Source organism: Sebastes umbrosus, chromosome 2, assembly GCF_015220745.1.
Source record: "Sebastes umbrosus isolate fSebUmb1 chromosome 2, fSebUmb1.pri, whole genome shotgun sequence".
Taxonomy (NCBI): domain Eukaryota; kingdom Metazoa; phylum Chordata; class Actinopteri; order Perciformes; family Sebastidae; genus Sebastes; species Sebastes umbrosus.
This window is the reverse complement of record NC_051270.1, coordinates 24,253,371-24,270,859: the sequence shown is the minus strand read 5'-3', so window position 1 is coordinate 24,270,859 and position 17,489 is coordinate 24,253,371. Positions and strand designations below refer to the sequence as shown.

At 38.6% G+C, this 17,489-nt stretch overlaps 1 protein-coding gene across 2 annotated transcripts in view; it reads left to right on the top strand.

Annotated features, from left to right (window-relative positions):
* Nucleotides 1-9,763, top strand: part of kif18a (kinesin family member 18A) — a 34,190-nt gene extending 24,427 nt beyond the window's left edge. Inside the window, exons 14-17 of one of the 2 annotated variants that reach the window (XM_037749336.1) lie at nt 4,974-5,346; nt 8,273-8,365; nt 8,596-8,699; nt 9,026-9,763. In XM_037749336.1, the coding sequence (XP_037605264.1) occupies nt 4,974-5,346; nt 8,273-8,365; nt 8,596-8,699; nt 9,026-9,153 (698 nt within the window). In that variant the 3' untranslated portion in view covers nt 9,154-9,763. The remainder of the gene's footprint in view (nt 1-4,973; nt 5,347-8,272; nt 8,366-8,595; nt 8,700-9,025) is intronic. The other variant, XM_037749346.1, reaches the window with a different exon arrangement.
* The last annotated feature ends 7,726 nt before the right edge of the window (nt 9,764-17,489 follow it).

Genomic DNA, 17,489 nt, shown 5'->3' with positions numbered 1-17,489 from the left:
TCTCCCTGCAACTTATTATGATACTTTTCGGTATCGCCTGTCTGTCTGGCCGACTGACCCTTCTCTCTATGTCAAGCCAGTTGTTTTATAGTTTTTTTCCCCATGCGGTCATTTATTGTAATTCTCTTTGCCAATACGCCGAAGGTCGTCTTTCTACAAGTGTCAACACCTCCACTCACTCTAATTGTTTACTATGGTGAGCTTTTATTTTTTAGCAAAAAAAAAACTTGAATGGCCAAACTTTTACTTCATTCATCGTTTGACACACCCACAATAAAACTTTGGGTGGATCTGGTATTTGAGGAATACTAATGAATACTTTTTACCATCCACTAATTATACAAATTATACTTAATTAATCCCTGTTATTAACCACGAAATGAATTAAGGGCGTAAAAATAACATAATCCGCAACAATCCTTTAGCTTTAAGAATTTAAATACATAAAGTAACTATTACAATGTATCTTCAACAATAGTGGACACAGCCGTACAGTATTATAGTTAAATATACCAGACACAAAAACATATATGTTAACAATATGTCAATAATAGCTACGTGCATACATACAGCAACACCCTATGAAATGATTGTCATTTTAACACAGCAAGCCTTTTAGAGGCGTAACAATAGATTTATAATAGTGATTACAATATAGAACTATCAGTGTAATTTATTCAGCCTTTAAATAACTATCTTTGCATCACTATGTCCCCTTTTATTTGGATCATGTAGCCACAGTTGAATGTACGCATTCACTGGCTCACACTTGCAAAAGCACCATGTCCATCTTAATTTCAGAGCTACCACTCATGCATGTAGTATATACATACACAAAATAGGTTCAGCTTCATACATGTTATGCGGCTTTATCAGCTATGCTAAATGGCCCCTCAGTTGCTGACAAATTCTAATTTATATACAGTTGAGATAACACAGATGTATTAATAAATAAGGCTTTTATTTAGCATTCAGACAAACTGCTCTGATATTATCCTGATGCTGTTTGGCAGTCCCTTACTGCTTCCTCAGCTCTTAATGGTAGTCACTGCAGCATGTTATGAGAAATAGCTCCACCCTGCAGCTTGCAAAGCCAATCAAATTTCATCAGTTTTAGAGAGCGTTGAGGTTTTGAAAGAGCATTAACTCTTTGTGGGCTGCTTAATAATAGCAATTCACACAAAAGTGATCACTTTGAAGGAACACAATCTAGTGTTGATTTCAAAAACGTGTCCGCACGTGCATTTATTAATAGCTTCCTGATTTTCCATTCAGCTACCTCCCACTGTCCCCTTTATGCTGTTCTTTTTATATTCCCATTCGATCCTCTACCTCTCACTTCTCTCTTATCTATTTTTTCCCTCCTTAGATTTTTGCTGTCCCTTCTGCTTCAAACGTCCGTTAGTCTGGCTCTTTCCTCCATTCTACCTTTCTTTCCCTCCTACCCTCGAATGTTTTTCTCTGTCTGTCTAGCATCTAACCCTCCCAATCCCTCTTGAGCTTCATTCATGAAAATGCAGATCCACAGCAGGGCAGGAAAAAACGTCAACAGACGTAAACTCCCCTGCTCCACCAACCAGAAAAGGCGCACTATAAAAAACAGGCAGCAGCAACCAGGCGACCCTAATTCAGTGCAGCCTCCACCAGAAATAGCAACTCATGCATGTATTAATCCCCTACAAGCCAAAAATATGTGATTGAAGGAACTCTGCTGCCATTTATTGCTAGGGACAACTCCTCTGCCACAGAAAAGGGCTATTTATCATCGTCTGCTCACTCGGTGCGCTGTCTGAGGTCTGACTCACATTTGCTAAATATTGCATTTTGATATTTAAAGTAATGTCTAAATCAGTCTTTCACCTTTGCATTTAGTGCTCTCACTTCCTTTATGTGCTGGCATTTTTCCTTTTTTAGCCCCCTCCCTAACCCCCACCACACTCCTGCAGGAAATGCCATGAGCATAATGTGATGCAGACACCGTGATTTAACCTCATTCTGCTCTGCAACCTGTACAAGTTTTTGTTGCTGTTGTTTTTAAATGAAGCTAGACAATGTAGCAAAAAAATAACCGGATAAGATTTCTCGCACCAATCATTATTTGAATACATATTGATATATAATTTGGTAATCCTGTTTTATTGTTTAAGATTAGTAATGCTGACAAACCAGAGGGTTCATTATCATTCAGACTAAACAGAATATATTTTAATTTCAACATTAATCTAAATCTAGGCCTATAACTGTGCAAACCTGGCTTTGTATTACAACTGTCTTGAAAATAATACAAACATCAATTTTGTTAGGAATTGGCTTTCTTGCAATAATTATCACTAATTAATGCAATTTCAACCTGTTCCTATGCTATTTGGCAGTGGATTGCAAATATTCTTCACTATCCGCTAGCATGAGCTGTCCGTCAGTACTCCACTGCTGTCTAGCTACAGTATGCATGGTTGGGAAATGCTGTCCACGGTTGGCTAACGCCAGATCATTTACTGACCAACAGACTCATCACTCTGTTGGTTATTTTGAACATCAAAAAGCCAGGCGCAATCCTCACTAGCTTCTTAAATAGCAAAACGGTATCACTTTGCAATGCAGTGTCATCATATAGCTTGGCTAACTTACAAAATACATGTTAATACAGCTTATAGAATTTTTGAAATCGATGCTGCCCTTTGCCTGATTTTATGGGGGACAATTGGGTGCAGAGAGGTTGGTGTAACAGGACATTTTTATGTTTTATGGGGGTCATTTTCGCAATAGCACACTCTGGCTCAAACTCTGGGGAAGGCTTGTCATTTTATTCTAATCAAAAGAATAAATCCTCTCAGCAAAAAAAATGTAATTGTAAAAAGACATACATGTTTTTTTCCAGTCAAATGCCCCAATCAAATACAATCAAACCTTGGAATTGCCAGTACAAGTTCCTAGCTAGCTATATGTCAAATTAACCGGTTCTTACTGTTAGAAAGCAGTGCATGGGGAAAAGTCTTTATGTAAAAAAAGAGAAACCCTTTAAAAAATGGCTATTTGAGATATTTGCTGTGTTGAGTCTCAGTAATGCAGCTGGTTTTCGCAGAACTGCTAGCTAATATTAGCACACTGCTTAAGGGCACATTTATCGCCCCATGATTTTATTGTTCCTTGGTACTCACTGGGATGGTACAGTTTAACGTCATGGGATCAACAAACTAAGTACCCTATGATATATGAACAAAATAATATATATATATTTTTTTATTTTGAACCTACAACATCTACAGCAGCAGTAGCACCTACATTTTCTCCTTTCAAAAGTAGAGTTCAAAGAGTTCAGTCGTGTGTTTGAGCATCATGTTTTCCTCTGTTTGAAAAAATAAGATCCAAGGCTGTTGGCAGGTGAAATCCTCGAGTTATGGTCTATTTATAAAATGGCAGTGCTTTTTAGGATAACAATGCATGTCACAGCTCCATTCTGACATTGTAAAGTTTATATGTGCAAGGAGGGCACTATAATGTTTAATTGCCTTGTGCCTTGCATAATATCTCCAACACTACTGATCACATTTTGATGTAACTTAAGGGAACAATCCATCTCATTTCTCTGTTGTGACGTTTTTTAAATTGCACTGTTTAGCCTAAGGCTGGCACTTCAGCGCTTATTACTGATTTAGTATGGGGGACGGCATCATTTGGGGAGGGGTGTGTTTACTGTTGCCCTGAATACTTTTTAAAGGGGTTTGATTTGCTTTCACTTTCAAAGCCCTTGTACCCAATGCATTGATGTATGCACTTCAAAGAATGCTTGTTACAGATGCTAGCATACATTTGAAAGTATTTCTCTATAAAATCTATTATTCAGGACTAAATAAATAAGCAACAATCAGAGTTAGAGTTTGTAAAAACATCCTTGGGTTCTAACTGTCAAAAACTCAATTAACCTGCTTCAACAGGGCTGTGCGGGTGTGTTTTGATCGGGGTTGATTGTCAGTGCCGGTTATAAGCATAGACTGTATATAAAGATGGATAACATGACAGCTCCCTTAAAGTGAAGCCAAAACATCTCGATCGCCCCCTGGTGGCTGGCTGCAGTGTAGGTCATAAATCCCGCCCCCTTCATCTCGTCCAATCAATAATGCGCAGACTCTGGCTCCAAATGACGTCAAAATCTCAAGATGTCAATAGTGAAGTAGTGGGATGAAGTGGAGACGTGTCGTCCGTCTATATATTGTCTATGGGTATAAACAACAAACCCACAAGCTCCATCAGATTTTGATTCAAATACTGCTGAACCCTGATTGGTGCATGACAGTATGTGACATCTAACTGGACCCGCCAGATGGTTTGTTACACAGAACCATCTGAGAAGCCGTCATTAGAAACTGTTTGAAAGAGGGCAGGCACTTTAGAAAAATACTTGGCAGGTGATTGGATGAACCGTGTGTCAATCAAACTCTTGCCCAAGCCAGTCAGGAGCAGAGCGAAAACATTACCTTCAGTGCCGTTCTTTGCTCGTCTTTCAATGAAAAAAATTCTCTCCACTTATAAGTGATGCTATTGCAGCCTCTATGCTAACCTCTTCAGGCGCCGCCATTGTTGTTTAGAACGAACAGTCGCCACTCTGTGTCGTTAAGCCGCGGCCGTGGCTGCCAGTAGCTCCTCACAGGAGGCTGATTGGTCCGTGGTCTGGCTTTCCCAGACGTAAACGTATTACTTGAAGTTTGACAAGATGGATTTTTGTGTGATATGTGATCTCGTGACATTGAGAGAATTCAGCTGCCGTGCAAGGGAATGTGACATCACCAGCCCACTTCAGACCAGCGAGAAGAGCACAGAAAAGACATAAATACAGAAATCTCTAATGTTAAATAACCAATACTGTTTTAACTTTGTTCCTGTGGGACCACGCCATTCATAGTAAGAAGCTGTTTTCTGGGCCACCTTGTTTAATTTCAATTAACTGTTAGAGATTTTTTTTTTTTTTTTTTTAGGTGAAGGAAAACAGACGGATATGAAACCGGAACCACGTCCCAGAATGCCCATCAGGAGAAATCTGTCTGCGTCACTGCCACCACAAAGCCCTCGGACCGTCGCCAACGCCCAAGTGTTTGAGGAGGGCCTGTTCCCACTCCAGTGCACACCAGAAACTTCTCAGAAAACTGTTCAGGCCTTGCCACAGATCTCCTTCAGCACCATGGATCCCAACATGACATTTGAAATTGTGGACAATGATGATCAAACCGCAAGTAATGCAAGCATAAGTAGTGGTAGTCCCTGTGGAGCATCAACGTCAACGGACATCTCGGGTCCCAGCCAACGACTCCATCCTTCCAGGGCCAAAGAGAACCAGAATCCTACCAAGAGGTGAGAAAATATTCATGTCTTAACTTTGCTTTTGATTTTTAATATGTTAAACCGTGTATATGATTATTTAGACACACTTCACATGATTTCAGAAGATATTTTTTCTGAAAGTCAGTTAGATTACATTACAAGTCAGCTTTCAGGCTGGCTTGTAATGTGGATTACAGTTCTCTTGACTCTACACATGCAGTATATTGGTTCTCTTGGCAGTCCATATGGTGGAGCCTTTTTAACACGCTGAAGTTGTCGTAAACGAATGCATCGATACACCCACATACCGCCTACTGCACTCCTGTGGTCCCTCCAAAATTTACTGCTACAATAGTGTACACTTCTCTTCACATAAACAGGAAATATTGTAAGAAAGACTCTAGGAAACGCTCCTCTTCATGGGAACTGAGACACTTTGGGGGGAAAAATATACTGCTGTTACAGCAGAAACCAAAACTGATATAACATCACAATCTAACTGTAGACATACATTTTTATAAATCAAGTTCAGATGGAAAAACTGCAGCAGCTGCCACGATGTATCAGAACCATTTGTCACACTTTCTTGCCTCCTGTTCACCAAACAATTCATCTCAACATGCACTTTTCAGCAATGAAGAGTTAGCCAGGGAGTGTTTTTAGCTGGCCCCTTTGTTAAAGCAGGACTATACCAGTGAGAAAATTTTCTACAGGCCATATGCCATTAATTTTGTCTCATTTCTGAGCCAGTTTTCCTAACATTAACTGCTATCTGATGTCACACACACGGTTTTGTATTTCTCAGTTTTTCATGTACTTCTTATCCTCTTCTCCGGGCTGCATTCACAATCCTCCGGATGACCGAGGTTGATTTGATCTAATATTGGTAATGTCTAGACGAGCTAGCCATTGGCCAGTCAGTAGCCAACAGCCCAGCAGCAGATCATTTTGAAGACTGAGTTCTTGTTCAGTCAATATAAAGTGGTCGCACACATCCAAAACCGTAGTAGGCCGGTGCTGGACCAGTAGAAGACAGCAATGGAAAAAGTAGAAGAATGTCCGCACACTGTAGCTCCCTTAGAGTGCAATTTATTGGCATATCTCCGTAAGTGACGTTTTGAGCCCAAGTTCTTCTTCAGAGTTCTTGTCCTGACAAGAGAATAGGAAACACAAGTTAAGGTGGGTAAATGTGCGTGGCAAAAAAAAAACACAATATTTTGTCATTTGCTGTGTGGTTTTTATTAGCAGACACTTCTACTTCGAGATTTCTCTAAATAAATTGATCCATCATTCCTTTTTTATGTCAAAACTGGCAAGAACATGTAATGAGGGTTGAAATAAGAATTTATTCCTTCACCAGGAATCTTTGAATTAGCTGTTTTGAAGCTTTTAATACGAATATCAAACACTAATAATGAATGTCATTAACTCTCGTTGAGTTGAAATTGTCAGCGACATCCCCACTTATTTTTCTTGGTGTTTTTTTAAGAAAGAAAAAAAAAAGAGAGAAAAAAAATCCTTATGTCACCCATTCTAATCTTGTTAAAATGCCTATTAAAAAAACAAGCAGGATAATTTACAGCTTGTTCAGTATTCATGCTTTTTAAACCCGGATAGTCCTTGTACCACACATTTTGAATTAAACATTACTCCCCCGAAAGCATAAATTATCAGATTTTTAAGCAAGCCTTGGTGCAGTAAACAGAAAATTGCATTAAGAAAAATTATATTTATTTAATAAAACTAAATCTATTGCATTTTTTAAAATTGGTTCACACGGAACACAGGCATCTCTCGAATTAGTTCCATAAAAATAAAACACACGTCTCTCTGGCTGCCCACTGACAGTTTCAAAGAAATTGAAGGATTCTGTGTAAAAGATGCTCAGTTTAGATGGCAACTAAACCATTCAGAAGTGATAAATCCCCCAACCCTTATTCAAAACAAGACAGAGACTTGAGTGCAAACAGTATACGTATTTTCACCAGCAGCAAATTTCCAGACTGGAACAATGGGCCAAGAGGCTTAAATCAGCTAAGAAGTGGCAAATAGAATAGGAAACATTTTGAGCCATAGCAGCAGACAGGGTTTTTGTGGAATGATGCTCCAAGCAGATGAGCTTTCACATTAATATATTGAGCGTGTATCAGTGTATTTGTTCCTAACCAACCTGAAAATCAAAATGCATGGCCCTCACTCAAGGAAATTGCATTTGCTTGGGAACATTTGTGCTACCCCACAGTCATACTGTATCATGAGGAGTTGTTTTTCATGATTTTATGAGAGCTGTTAGCATCTGGCTATTAAGTTGTCCTGCAACAGACAGGTCAAATCTCCCCTCCACAGCAGTACATTGCTTTGCTCCCGTGCGGCAACTCCTGTCTGTTTCTAATCTAGTAATACACTGACTATGGATAAGTACCTCATACAACCCCACTTCAAAACACCTGGACTATTCCTTTAAACCTCACATCAGCAAGTAAGGACCTGCTAGAGGATTTTGAGCCACAAACTGATTATATGGGGTTAAAAGATGTCTAATATGACTTAAGGCCTAATCTCTCCTTGTGTGGGCTGGAATCTGTTGAATTTGAAACTTATGGATAGTTTATGTAAAGAAGCTGAAATCAGAATGATGGGATCTTGTATTTAGAAGAAAACACCCAACATTGACATACTCATATTGTACCTGTAGGTGCCATGAGTAAACGAAATGCTGCTTCAGATTTATCTGACCGACCACAACATTTGCATATCCAAATTCCTGAATGCAGGTGCATCGAAACGAAGCATCAAATATCAAAACTTCAGATTTGTATACACGTAGCTTTTGCAATACAACACAAGCGAAATTATTAGTTATAAGCTGTTATGATTTTGAATACAAAGGGAAATGTTCCTTATGTGAAGTCTAAACAGCGGAGATGTCATGGTAACGTGAACCTCTGCTCTGTAGACAACAGATCCCGCCTTTACAAGACTTGAGACGAACCATCCCGACCTACATGGACATGACTTCTGCTGCACAAGGAAAGCGTAAAGTTAACTGGTAATGTGCCTCTGGCTTTTTCTCCTCTATTCATCTAAATCATCTTATTTTATACATACAGTGGATTAAACACTCTGCTTCAACACATTTATGGTTATTTGCGGCCGGACTAAGCCCAAACAGAACTATCACCAAAAAATAGCCAGTTGAGTGTTATTAGGAGGGAATCCAGTTATTGATGTTGTTTGATTACTTTTTTTTTCAATTTTCTCTGTCCGTTTTATTCACAGGACCAGCATCCAAGAGGAGTTCACACAGGCTGCCTCCGCACCGAAGCGCATAAAAAAAGACCCCTCGGTGGCCCGCATACCACTCAGAGTGCATCGTTTTGCTGGTAAGTGTCAACACAGAAAAACACAGTTGAAAAAGACACTGACATTAAAGACAAACTACATCAATTCATACGACAGACTGTCATGGCCAAGAGTGCAAACATACACCGGGTACTTTGCAATATATATTTTTCATTCGAACAAACTAGAACGTTTTTTGTAGTTTTTTTTTTTTTTTTTTCTGTGGTGAGTTACTCTAAGCAACCAGAATTATTTTGTCTTTCATAACTCAAAACTGTTTGTACAGTATATGTGTAACAGTGTGATGTTTTTTTTAATTCTTCATATTTTGTAGTTGTGTTCATTCTTGCTCGTGTCTGTCCCAAAGGTTCAGAGAACAAGCCTCGAAGAGTTGTGAGGAGCATTTCTGAAGGAAATCTACATGAACCTCAGAAATCCAAGTCCATTTTCTATAAAACATCCCAACAGTTCAAACGAGTGACCAAACGGATGTAAAGCAACATCTAGTTTGAATCACACCATTTTTGCCATTTTCTCAAAACCTAAAAAAAAATCCTCCATTGTGTAGGTTTCTCTGACTAAACTACGACGAAATGTAAAATAAGTTGCACTATTTTGTTTATTCTCACACTGTCGTGAAATTTTACTTGATTGTATATAAACATTGTATAACTAATGGTAATCTGTTTAGATTATTCTTTTGATAGTTTAAGGACAGATTTTTATCATTTTCAAGCCTGCGTTTGGCTTTTAAAATATGTATTAAAATACATGTACTCACTAACGGCAAGAAATTAAACGTGTCCTGTGGATGTTCTGTGTTTTATGTACTATTCTCTACTATTAGTACTATTCTCTAAATAATTAACAGTCTGGTAGGTGAACACATTTCCTGGGGCAGCTAGTATCAGAAGGAAGATTATCTCAAATGAACGTATGGCTGCAAAAAAAACTGAAACTGCTCTACACTGAGCTGTTTGTAATTTGTATCCTATTTTTCTCCTGTACAGTTAATAATATGGGGTTATAGATACTTCATAATAAAAGTGCTTGTAACAGAATCTGTGGCTGTTTTTCAATAAATAAATCCCTTTCTAAAATGTAATATCAGCTTTTTGTGCTATTGATGGTGAGTCTGAATGTGGTTTTCAATGACGTTTGGGTTACAAGATGTTCCAACGATAAATAAGTGACGTAGGCCAGGCTCAGGGAAGGTGAAAAATACAATGGCAAGAAAAATTTAACTGACCTAGGAGTGACTCACAGCATAACTCACAAAGATAACTTTCTCATTGTCTTCCTATTGAAAAACAACCGTTTCTTATGCCTTTAGGAAAAAAGGTAAACCCCGAGTGCAGTGATTGATATGCTATTTGTCTCTCCCAATGCCTTGTGGGGATTCAGGATGATAAGTGTCTTTCACCATTCAACAAAGGATAGACTCCACATTCAGTCTTGAAAGGCGTTGCCACTAACTCCAACACTGATGTATAAAACTTCAGTTAAGATTCACATTTTTTTTTTTTTTAAATGTCTGCAATTGCCAGGTCATACATGGAAAGATGGTGAATTAGCTCAGTTAATTAGGGGGAAAATTAATTTGAATAAAAAAAATGTCTGCATATCTATTGGTATGTTAAGGAGGAAAATTAACTCACAAATAGGATTGCGTATTGGTGTGAGGGTGGCTGATCTTTAGTATTTACAATAACAAGTGAGCTGCCAGCTATGATGGTCAGTAGCCTACATACACCTCCCACCAACCTCAGTCAACTGTAACATGTAACGACACATGTTTTTATTGAGACTGCATACAATCTAATTGGCAAGCGAGCAGACAAGTTGAAATGGCTAAGAAAAGGGGATAAATATTTGAAATGGTAGGCCAAGAGTAACAGATAAAATTAGCTAAAAGTACGTAATGTAAGTTAGTTTTGGTGTATTTGTCTGTTTCCATGTTCTTGTCACCTGCTTCATGGCCGTCACACGCAATATGTTAAAGAAATGCACGTCTGCTAATTTTATCTTTCCTAGTAAATCAATACCCAAGAGATTTTCTACTTTCAGAGGTTTTTTTAGGTCAAAAAAGTATTTAAGGTTTTTTCCACGTCTTCCCAAAGGGGTATCAATATTGACCTAAAAGTGCTTGATAAACAGTTGAAATAGTTACCTAAGAGCAACGGGGGAAAGAATTAGCTAAAAGTACATGCTAAACGGATGAAATAGTTAGCTAGTAGTGACTAAGCTCAAATTAATTGATAAATTATCGAAATAGTTAGCAAAGAGTAACGGATAATATTATCTAAAAGTAATGGCTAAACAATTTGTGAGCAAAAAGTAGGCTAATAGATACTGACTGCAATAAAAGTAATTCTAAATAGTTTAACTAGCTAAAAGTAATGAATCAATGGTTGAAATTGTTAGCTAAGACGATAAAGTTGGCTTGAAGTAATGGATAAATGGTTGAAATAGAAACCCAAATATAAGGGATATTGAAATAAATAGCAGGAAAGGATAAATGGTGGAATTAGTTAGCTAAAAGTACTGAATAAATGGTTGAAAATACTAAAAATAAAGGAAAACATAGCCTATTGTAATGTCCAGCTTCTGCCACTCCAAGTTTGCAAACTTGACCAAACCAACCTGAACATTAACTATATCCACTTATTAATTACATCCATTTTAAAGAGCATGTCAGTGTGGAGGGGTATCTGAGCTCATCTGAAAGGGCTGCGGTGGGAAAAAAGGTTGGGAACCACTGCTAAAATCCCACTTTTGAATTCTATTTCAAAGGTATTTTAGGCTTTCCTATGTTGCATTTTTAGCCTGACCAAATGCGCAGTCGCTGGGAACAATCTTTTATTAGAATTCTATACTAAAAACGAATGTCAAAAAATACCTCCTGGATCTATGATGAGGGTGGGACCTCATTGCTCTGTCTGGAGAGAACTAGACTTGTCACTTTGAATTCAGTCTTGCAACTTTCAGTGGCACAGCATTCAGTGTGATCTTTATTTTTAGCTCAGGAGCTCAATGCATATATCAGCACTGTACTGCGCAAGCACTGACACCCTCTCATGCTCTCATTCACAAGAATCTCTTCATTGTGTGTGTGTGTGTGAGAGAGAGAGAGAGAGGGATGGAGAGAGAGTGTGTGTGCGCACACAGGGAGGCAGGTCTTGGCTAAAGTTTATTAACTTTCTCTTAGCCAATGGGGCTCCTTGTGCGTTTTTCCTGCTGACCAATGGGACAGATTGAGAGGTTGGAGGTGGGTGTTGCTTAGCAACTGCAGGTAGAATCTCAGATCATGTCGGACCCATTGTTTTATCTTGCCTCCCTGAGAGACATTACATGCTATGTGTTGTGATTTGTTAGTAAAAAAAACACCTCTGTGCAAATGCGTCACAAAGTTGTTAACTCTATTTTTGTATTGTTAAACAAAGATAACAGCGACTTTAATGGCATTTCGCCCTCGAGTCAGAGCACTTTTAATTGATTCTCATTATGTCACTATACATGGAGCTGTCTTATTTTCATCGCCAAGTCGAGTGAATTTTGATTTTATTGTTTTATTTTTTTTCCTCCTGATTACAAAGATGATAACCTTTTATTGAACCTCATGCAGAGTCAGAGTTGAGTGGTTATAAACGCACCAGACGAGGCTACTAAGAAACATGTAGATGTAACATCAGCATTTTGCTTTTGAAGCAACATTTAACCTGCCACACCCTCACATACCGTCACATGCAAAGCACTGAGGCAATTCATTATGACTATATATATATATATATATATATATATATATATATTATTCCATTATAATTCAGATTCAAACCTTGAAGAGTGTTTTGGTGAATCCAGTGTTTGAAAAGAGCCTTTATATTTGTGCATGGCCATGAACAGAGACTACCACATTCAAATATAAGCATATGATTCCTCCTACAATGTTCCTGACTCCCACAAGGCAGCACGTCACAGCTGTGAACTTTTCGTCCCTTGTCTACTTAGATGACCTGATATCTTAAAGCAATATGTCACAGGGTAATAACTAGAGGAGAGCTGACCGACAGTACTGTCTGTGCTCTTACCACTAATAGTGTCGCTTGTTGGTTTTTTAGCCTAAAATGACATGTATATGTCACCTACGCACGTCGTCAGCTCACCGTGTAACACGCTGAAAAATAAAGATTCATATTTCAAATTCAAATAGTGATTTAAATGTCAAGAGCAACCTTGGTTTTATTTTTTTATTTTATGCTCCTCTGCTCTTCTTTTTTGGCGGACACTGATGCATTTGTGGATAGTTCAATTAAATAAGAAAATAAAATTGGAAAATTCAATGTATTTTCAGTCGAAAATACAGCATCGTGAGCGAGGCACTTAAGAGTTGCTTTTGCTCATCGTCCCGTCCCGTGATGCTTGATGCAAATATTTAAATGGGGGTTATGGAAATTCCTGGGATGCACTCTGGATTTGGCATGTAAATCAGTACCAGGAAGATTGTTGTTTACACCATGTACACTTTGTGTCCAGTACATCCGACAGTGGGAGGCAAAGGAATAGACAAGTATCAAATAAAATTAGTTGTATTGTCCATTTTGGGGAGAACTTGAAAGACAGTCAGACATAGTGATTCTGGATAAGGTAAGCACTGATAATTTACACCTTTACAGAGATTTCAACTAGTGCTGTAACGATAAGTCAATTTATTGATTAGTCAGTCGTCAGAAAATTAATCTGCAACAATTTTGATAATCCGTTAATGGTTTTAATTGTTTATCTTCTAGGGTTTTGGATAAAACTAGACATTTGAAGAGGTCATTTTGTACTATTTTATGGACTAATCAGTTAATCTATTAAGTGGAAATTGAATCAATAGATTAATCGACAATGAAAATAATCGTAAAATTTGTGGATTGACAAAAGCCCAGGAGCAGATTTTGAATAAGCACTGCTAGCCTTAGATGATGTTTTTTCATAAACATGCCATTTTTAAAAATGAGTGCCCAAAAAAAAAAGATTACAAAGAAGTTGGTTGTTGCTTGGTTGACTTTGAAAAAAATGAGGCCCTGTCGATCTGAGGTAACAACAAACATCCATCCTCAAAGGACATTATATGTATACTGTCTGTCACATACAGAGAGGAAGAGACATCAGAGAAGCCTAGATGGCGCACAGTGCTTTTTATTCTCAGTCGAATGTTAACAAACGGATTATTTTGCCTTGAAATTTATCTGAATACCTGCATATTTAGTGTTTGTTTGACATCCTCGCGGTTTGTTTTCAGGAATGCTTCATGGTATAATCTCCCTCTAGATTCTACTCAGCAAACAAATTTTGTGAGGAAACATTGTGGCAGCAAATACCTGGCTCCCTTTATCAATACACAGCTGACTGTTGACAGGACCTTGTGCAGTGGTTATAGTGGGGGGATGGGTAAGATTTACAGTTTCCTTTATCAGGTAATGTCTCCTGTTGTGAAACAATGTGACAGAAAATCAGTACAGCTGTGATGGCTCAGCAGTGTTCTTTGCCCCTCTACATTCTCCTCCAGGAGCTTATCCAAAGCCCACCTCAAATGTACTGTATGTAGCCTGTGGATGACTCATCCTCAGGAGAATGAGCTGTATGGTGCAGGTAGCCTTGCAAATAAACATTTCACGATTTGCAGAGTCTACTGAAGTACTTTGCTGACTTACAGTCTGAACCCACAGACTGCAAATACAAACTCTGACAAACCAATTCTGTTTTATTCTGTCTGCGAGGGAACACGGTGTAAAACATCCTCCTGTGATAATGTGTCCCTTCTGTGTTACATGACGATATCGCTAAAACACACAGCAATGAGACATCAGGTTAATGCTCCAGAATTTTTAGTCATTTTGTTTATTGAAATAGCAAATTTGTCATCATTGCAGCAATTGCCATGGAGACAGGGTTAAGTCCCAAACCTACTGGTATTATACAGTGCATGAGTGTATGCTCATTACCCTTTACCGCAACTTCCAGGAAACACTGCACACTGAGTGGATGGGTGACTCCACCTCTTTAAGATGGTCAGGGAATATGCAGACATTCAAATCATATTTGTTTCCCGGCATCCTTTCACACCTATTCCCTTCAAACGCCCCGTAAAGCCCCCCTAGTTCCTCATTCAGGTTGTAGCATCCTGTCTTTCTGTCGTCTTTGCATGTGCTGTCTATGTCATAAAGTTCGTCACTAATGGGGGGATTCTCCACCCAATGACGACATAGATTCATTTGATTTGAATTAGACTTTTATTAATCCTTGTAACAGAGCAGCCCGTTTGTAGGAAAAAGCGTACGAATGACACGATAACGTGCAAGGCATTTAGCATGAAATAAGAACGCCTTTCTTGATTTTGCCGTGTCATTTATAAGCAATGTAGTCTGTACATGTACTGACCGCGTAAATACGCAACGGTCAGAGTTAATGTCGTAGAATAAAAAGCGAGAAAGAGCACCTATAGGCGAATCGGTGTTCGAGACCCGTGTTTTGTTTTGTAAGTTATATTAGTGACGTTTGTCACGTGTTTTCCATACTTATGTTACATTGTCTCTGTACATATTTTTCTTAGTATACATTCTTTTTTTTCTTAATTTACAACCATGACGTTTTTCCTAAACCTAAGTGAGCGGTTTTGTTGCCTAATCCTAACTGCGGACGTTACCGTAGTTTTGTTGCGTGGCGTACAAATGACAAACAAAAAGCGGCATACAAATAACATGACACACAGAATGTCCGTGTTAAGTCGTGCTATTTATACGCCTTCCCGTTTCGGATCACAAACAGTGCGTTTTGAGTGCACTTACACCTGTACTTTCATGTGGTCAAGCACTATTCATTTTGATTCCAGGTGTAAAGGGGGAATTTGTCACAGATTGCCCTACAGGCTATTAACATAGAAAAGGGTGATTAAACCTTCTCAGATTGTTTCATTTTAACACTTTTAGGGGCTCGAAATAGTAAAAGCATCCAGTAATTCACAATAAAAAGCAAATATGAGAAGAAAATAATTATATTGTGTAGTATGGAAATGTTTTTTCTGCTTTCCTTTCTTGTTAGCCATCTCGTGACCCCTCAGATTTGTCTTAGGTGCCGACCCCCAGGTTGTTTTGACCGAGGACCTACTTTCTGTGGGGCAACAGTGCTAAACATTAAGCAACCACTAAGTAAAAGATGTAAATCTCTCACACAGGGCAGTGTAGGCGGCTGCCTGCCTGTGCGCTGGGGTGTGGCAAAGTTAATGTGTCAGTAGTGAAGACGTCCACCTGCAGGGGAAAGTGTAGCCAAAACACAATACCTTATAGGCCCTTTATTCATCCTGACATCCTTTCTGTTCTCCAATTGAACAACTTCTTATTCACACACTCTGTCCTGTTTCAAATAAAGTTAGAGCCTCTGCACATCCATGTTACGCCCACACAGGTGTTTTGGCTTGTTTTGCTTGATTAGACCTCCTTTCAGGACTGTGTGGGAGTCAACAGGCTGTGCTTGATTCACATCTGCATCACTTTGCTGTTAGTTTTGTTGCACCTGTTACGGAAACTATTCCTACTAGTACATCCGAATAGTTTGGTCACCTCAGCTAATGAGAAGTTAGATTAGTATTCTCCCCACTGTAAATTTCAATGTCTCTTTCACGCAATCCTCTTTGTTGCTCAACACAGAAGCATTTCTCCTTGATAATTTAACAATAGGTGTTTGTTATCACCTTCAGCTTTAATTATTTAATCTGCATTTCTGAGAAATCCTGTTTTTTTTTTGTCAGTTCGCTATGACTGATGGCTCTAAATGTTACGACACCTGTGAGCCTCAGCCACCATTGGTCAAAGAAAGACGCAAATCAGATTTTTGGCAAAATCAGAAAACTCCATCTTCATTTTGGGAACAAAATATTTCACTATAGTCGTTAAATTAATCCAACTTGACCCAGAATTTGAAAGTTAAATGATTTTTACCTGATGCAAAGTAAAATGATTAGCTTCAGTGCGATGTTAGCAGGGCACAAAACAGATGGCAATGCAAAGTTCAGTGAATGGTTGTTTCTTACCGAAATGCTCCATGCAACATTTTTATGTACACTGGCTAATACTGTTGACTATTTTATTTAAAAAAAAAAAAACACACACACATTTTCTAATGCAGTTGCTCATCTTTTCAACTGGGAGTTTTATGTCCATCCAAGCCTTGAAACTGCTCTAAATCTTACAGGACTTTTAGTTGTAGAACTCTGAAGTAACTCCTCCCTCTGAGTTTCTCTAATCCCTGCATAGCTCCACTCAACTTTAACTTTAGGTTTGCTTAGGTTTAGGCACAAAAGCGACTTGGTTAAATCCTGCAACGTATCCTCCTACAATGGTTTGTATGATATTTTATGAAAAGTTATTCTCATTTTTCATGCGTTTTCCTACGAATATCCAGCAACACGTGATGCACGTGTCAATTCCAGCTCATTACATGCATACAGTCTTTTCAAAATAAACTTCCACCTTCACAGGAAACAGCTTGGTTAGGTTTAGGCAACAAAACTACTTAGTTAGGTTTAGGAAAAGATCTTCTGGGCGAAAGTCTGGTGTTTTTGGACCCACCTGTCCACCCCGACCTCCTCCCTGCGTACAAAAAAGCTTCTAGTGGTTCAAGCAGCGCTGAAGCTAGTGGATTTTCTTTGGCTGTTTTGCAGTTAGTTACTGATAGTTATACAGGATGTAGTAGTTTGTGTACCTACGTATTCTTGCAGTCTCTTCAAGTGTGATCACCTTTACTTTGAGTCCATACGGACGACCCTATGGTTTCGTTCATCAATTAAA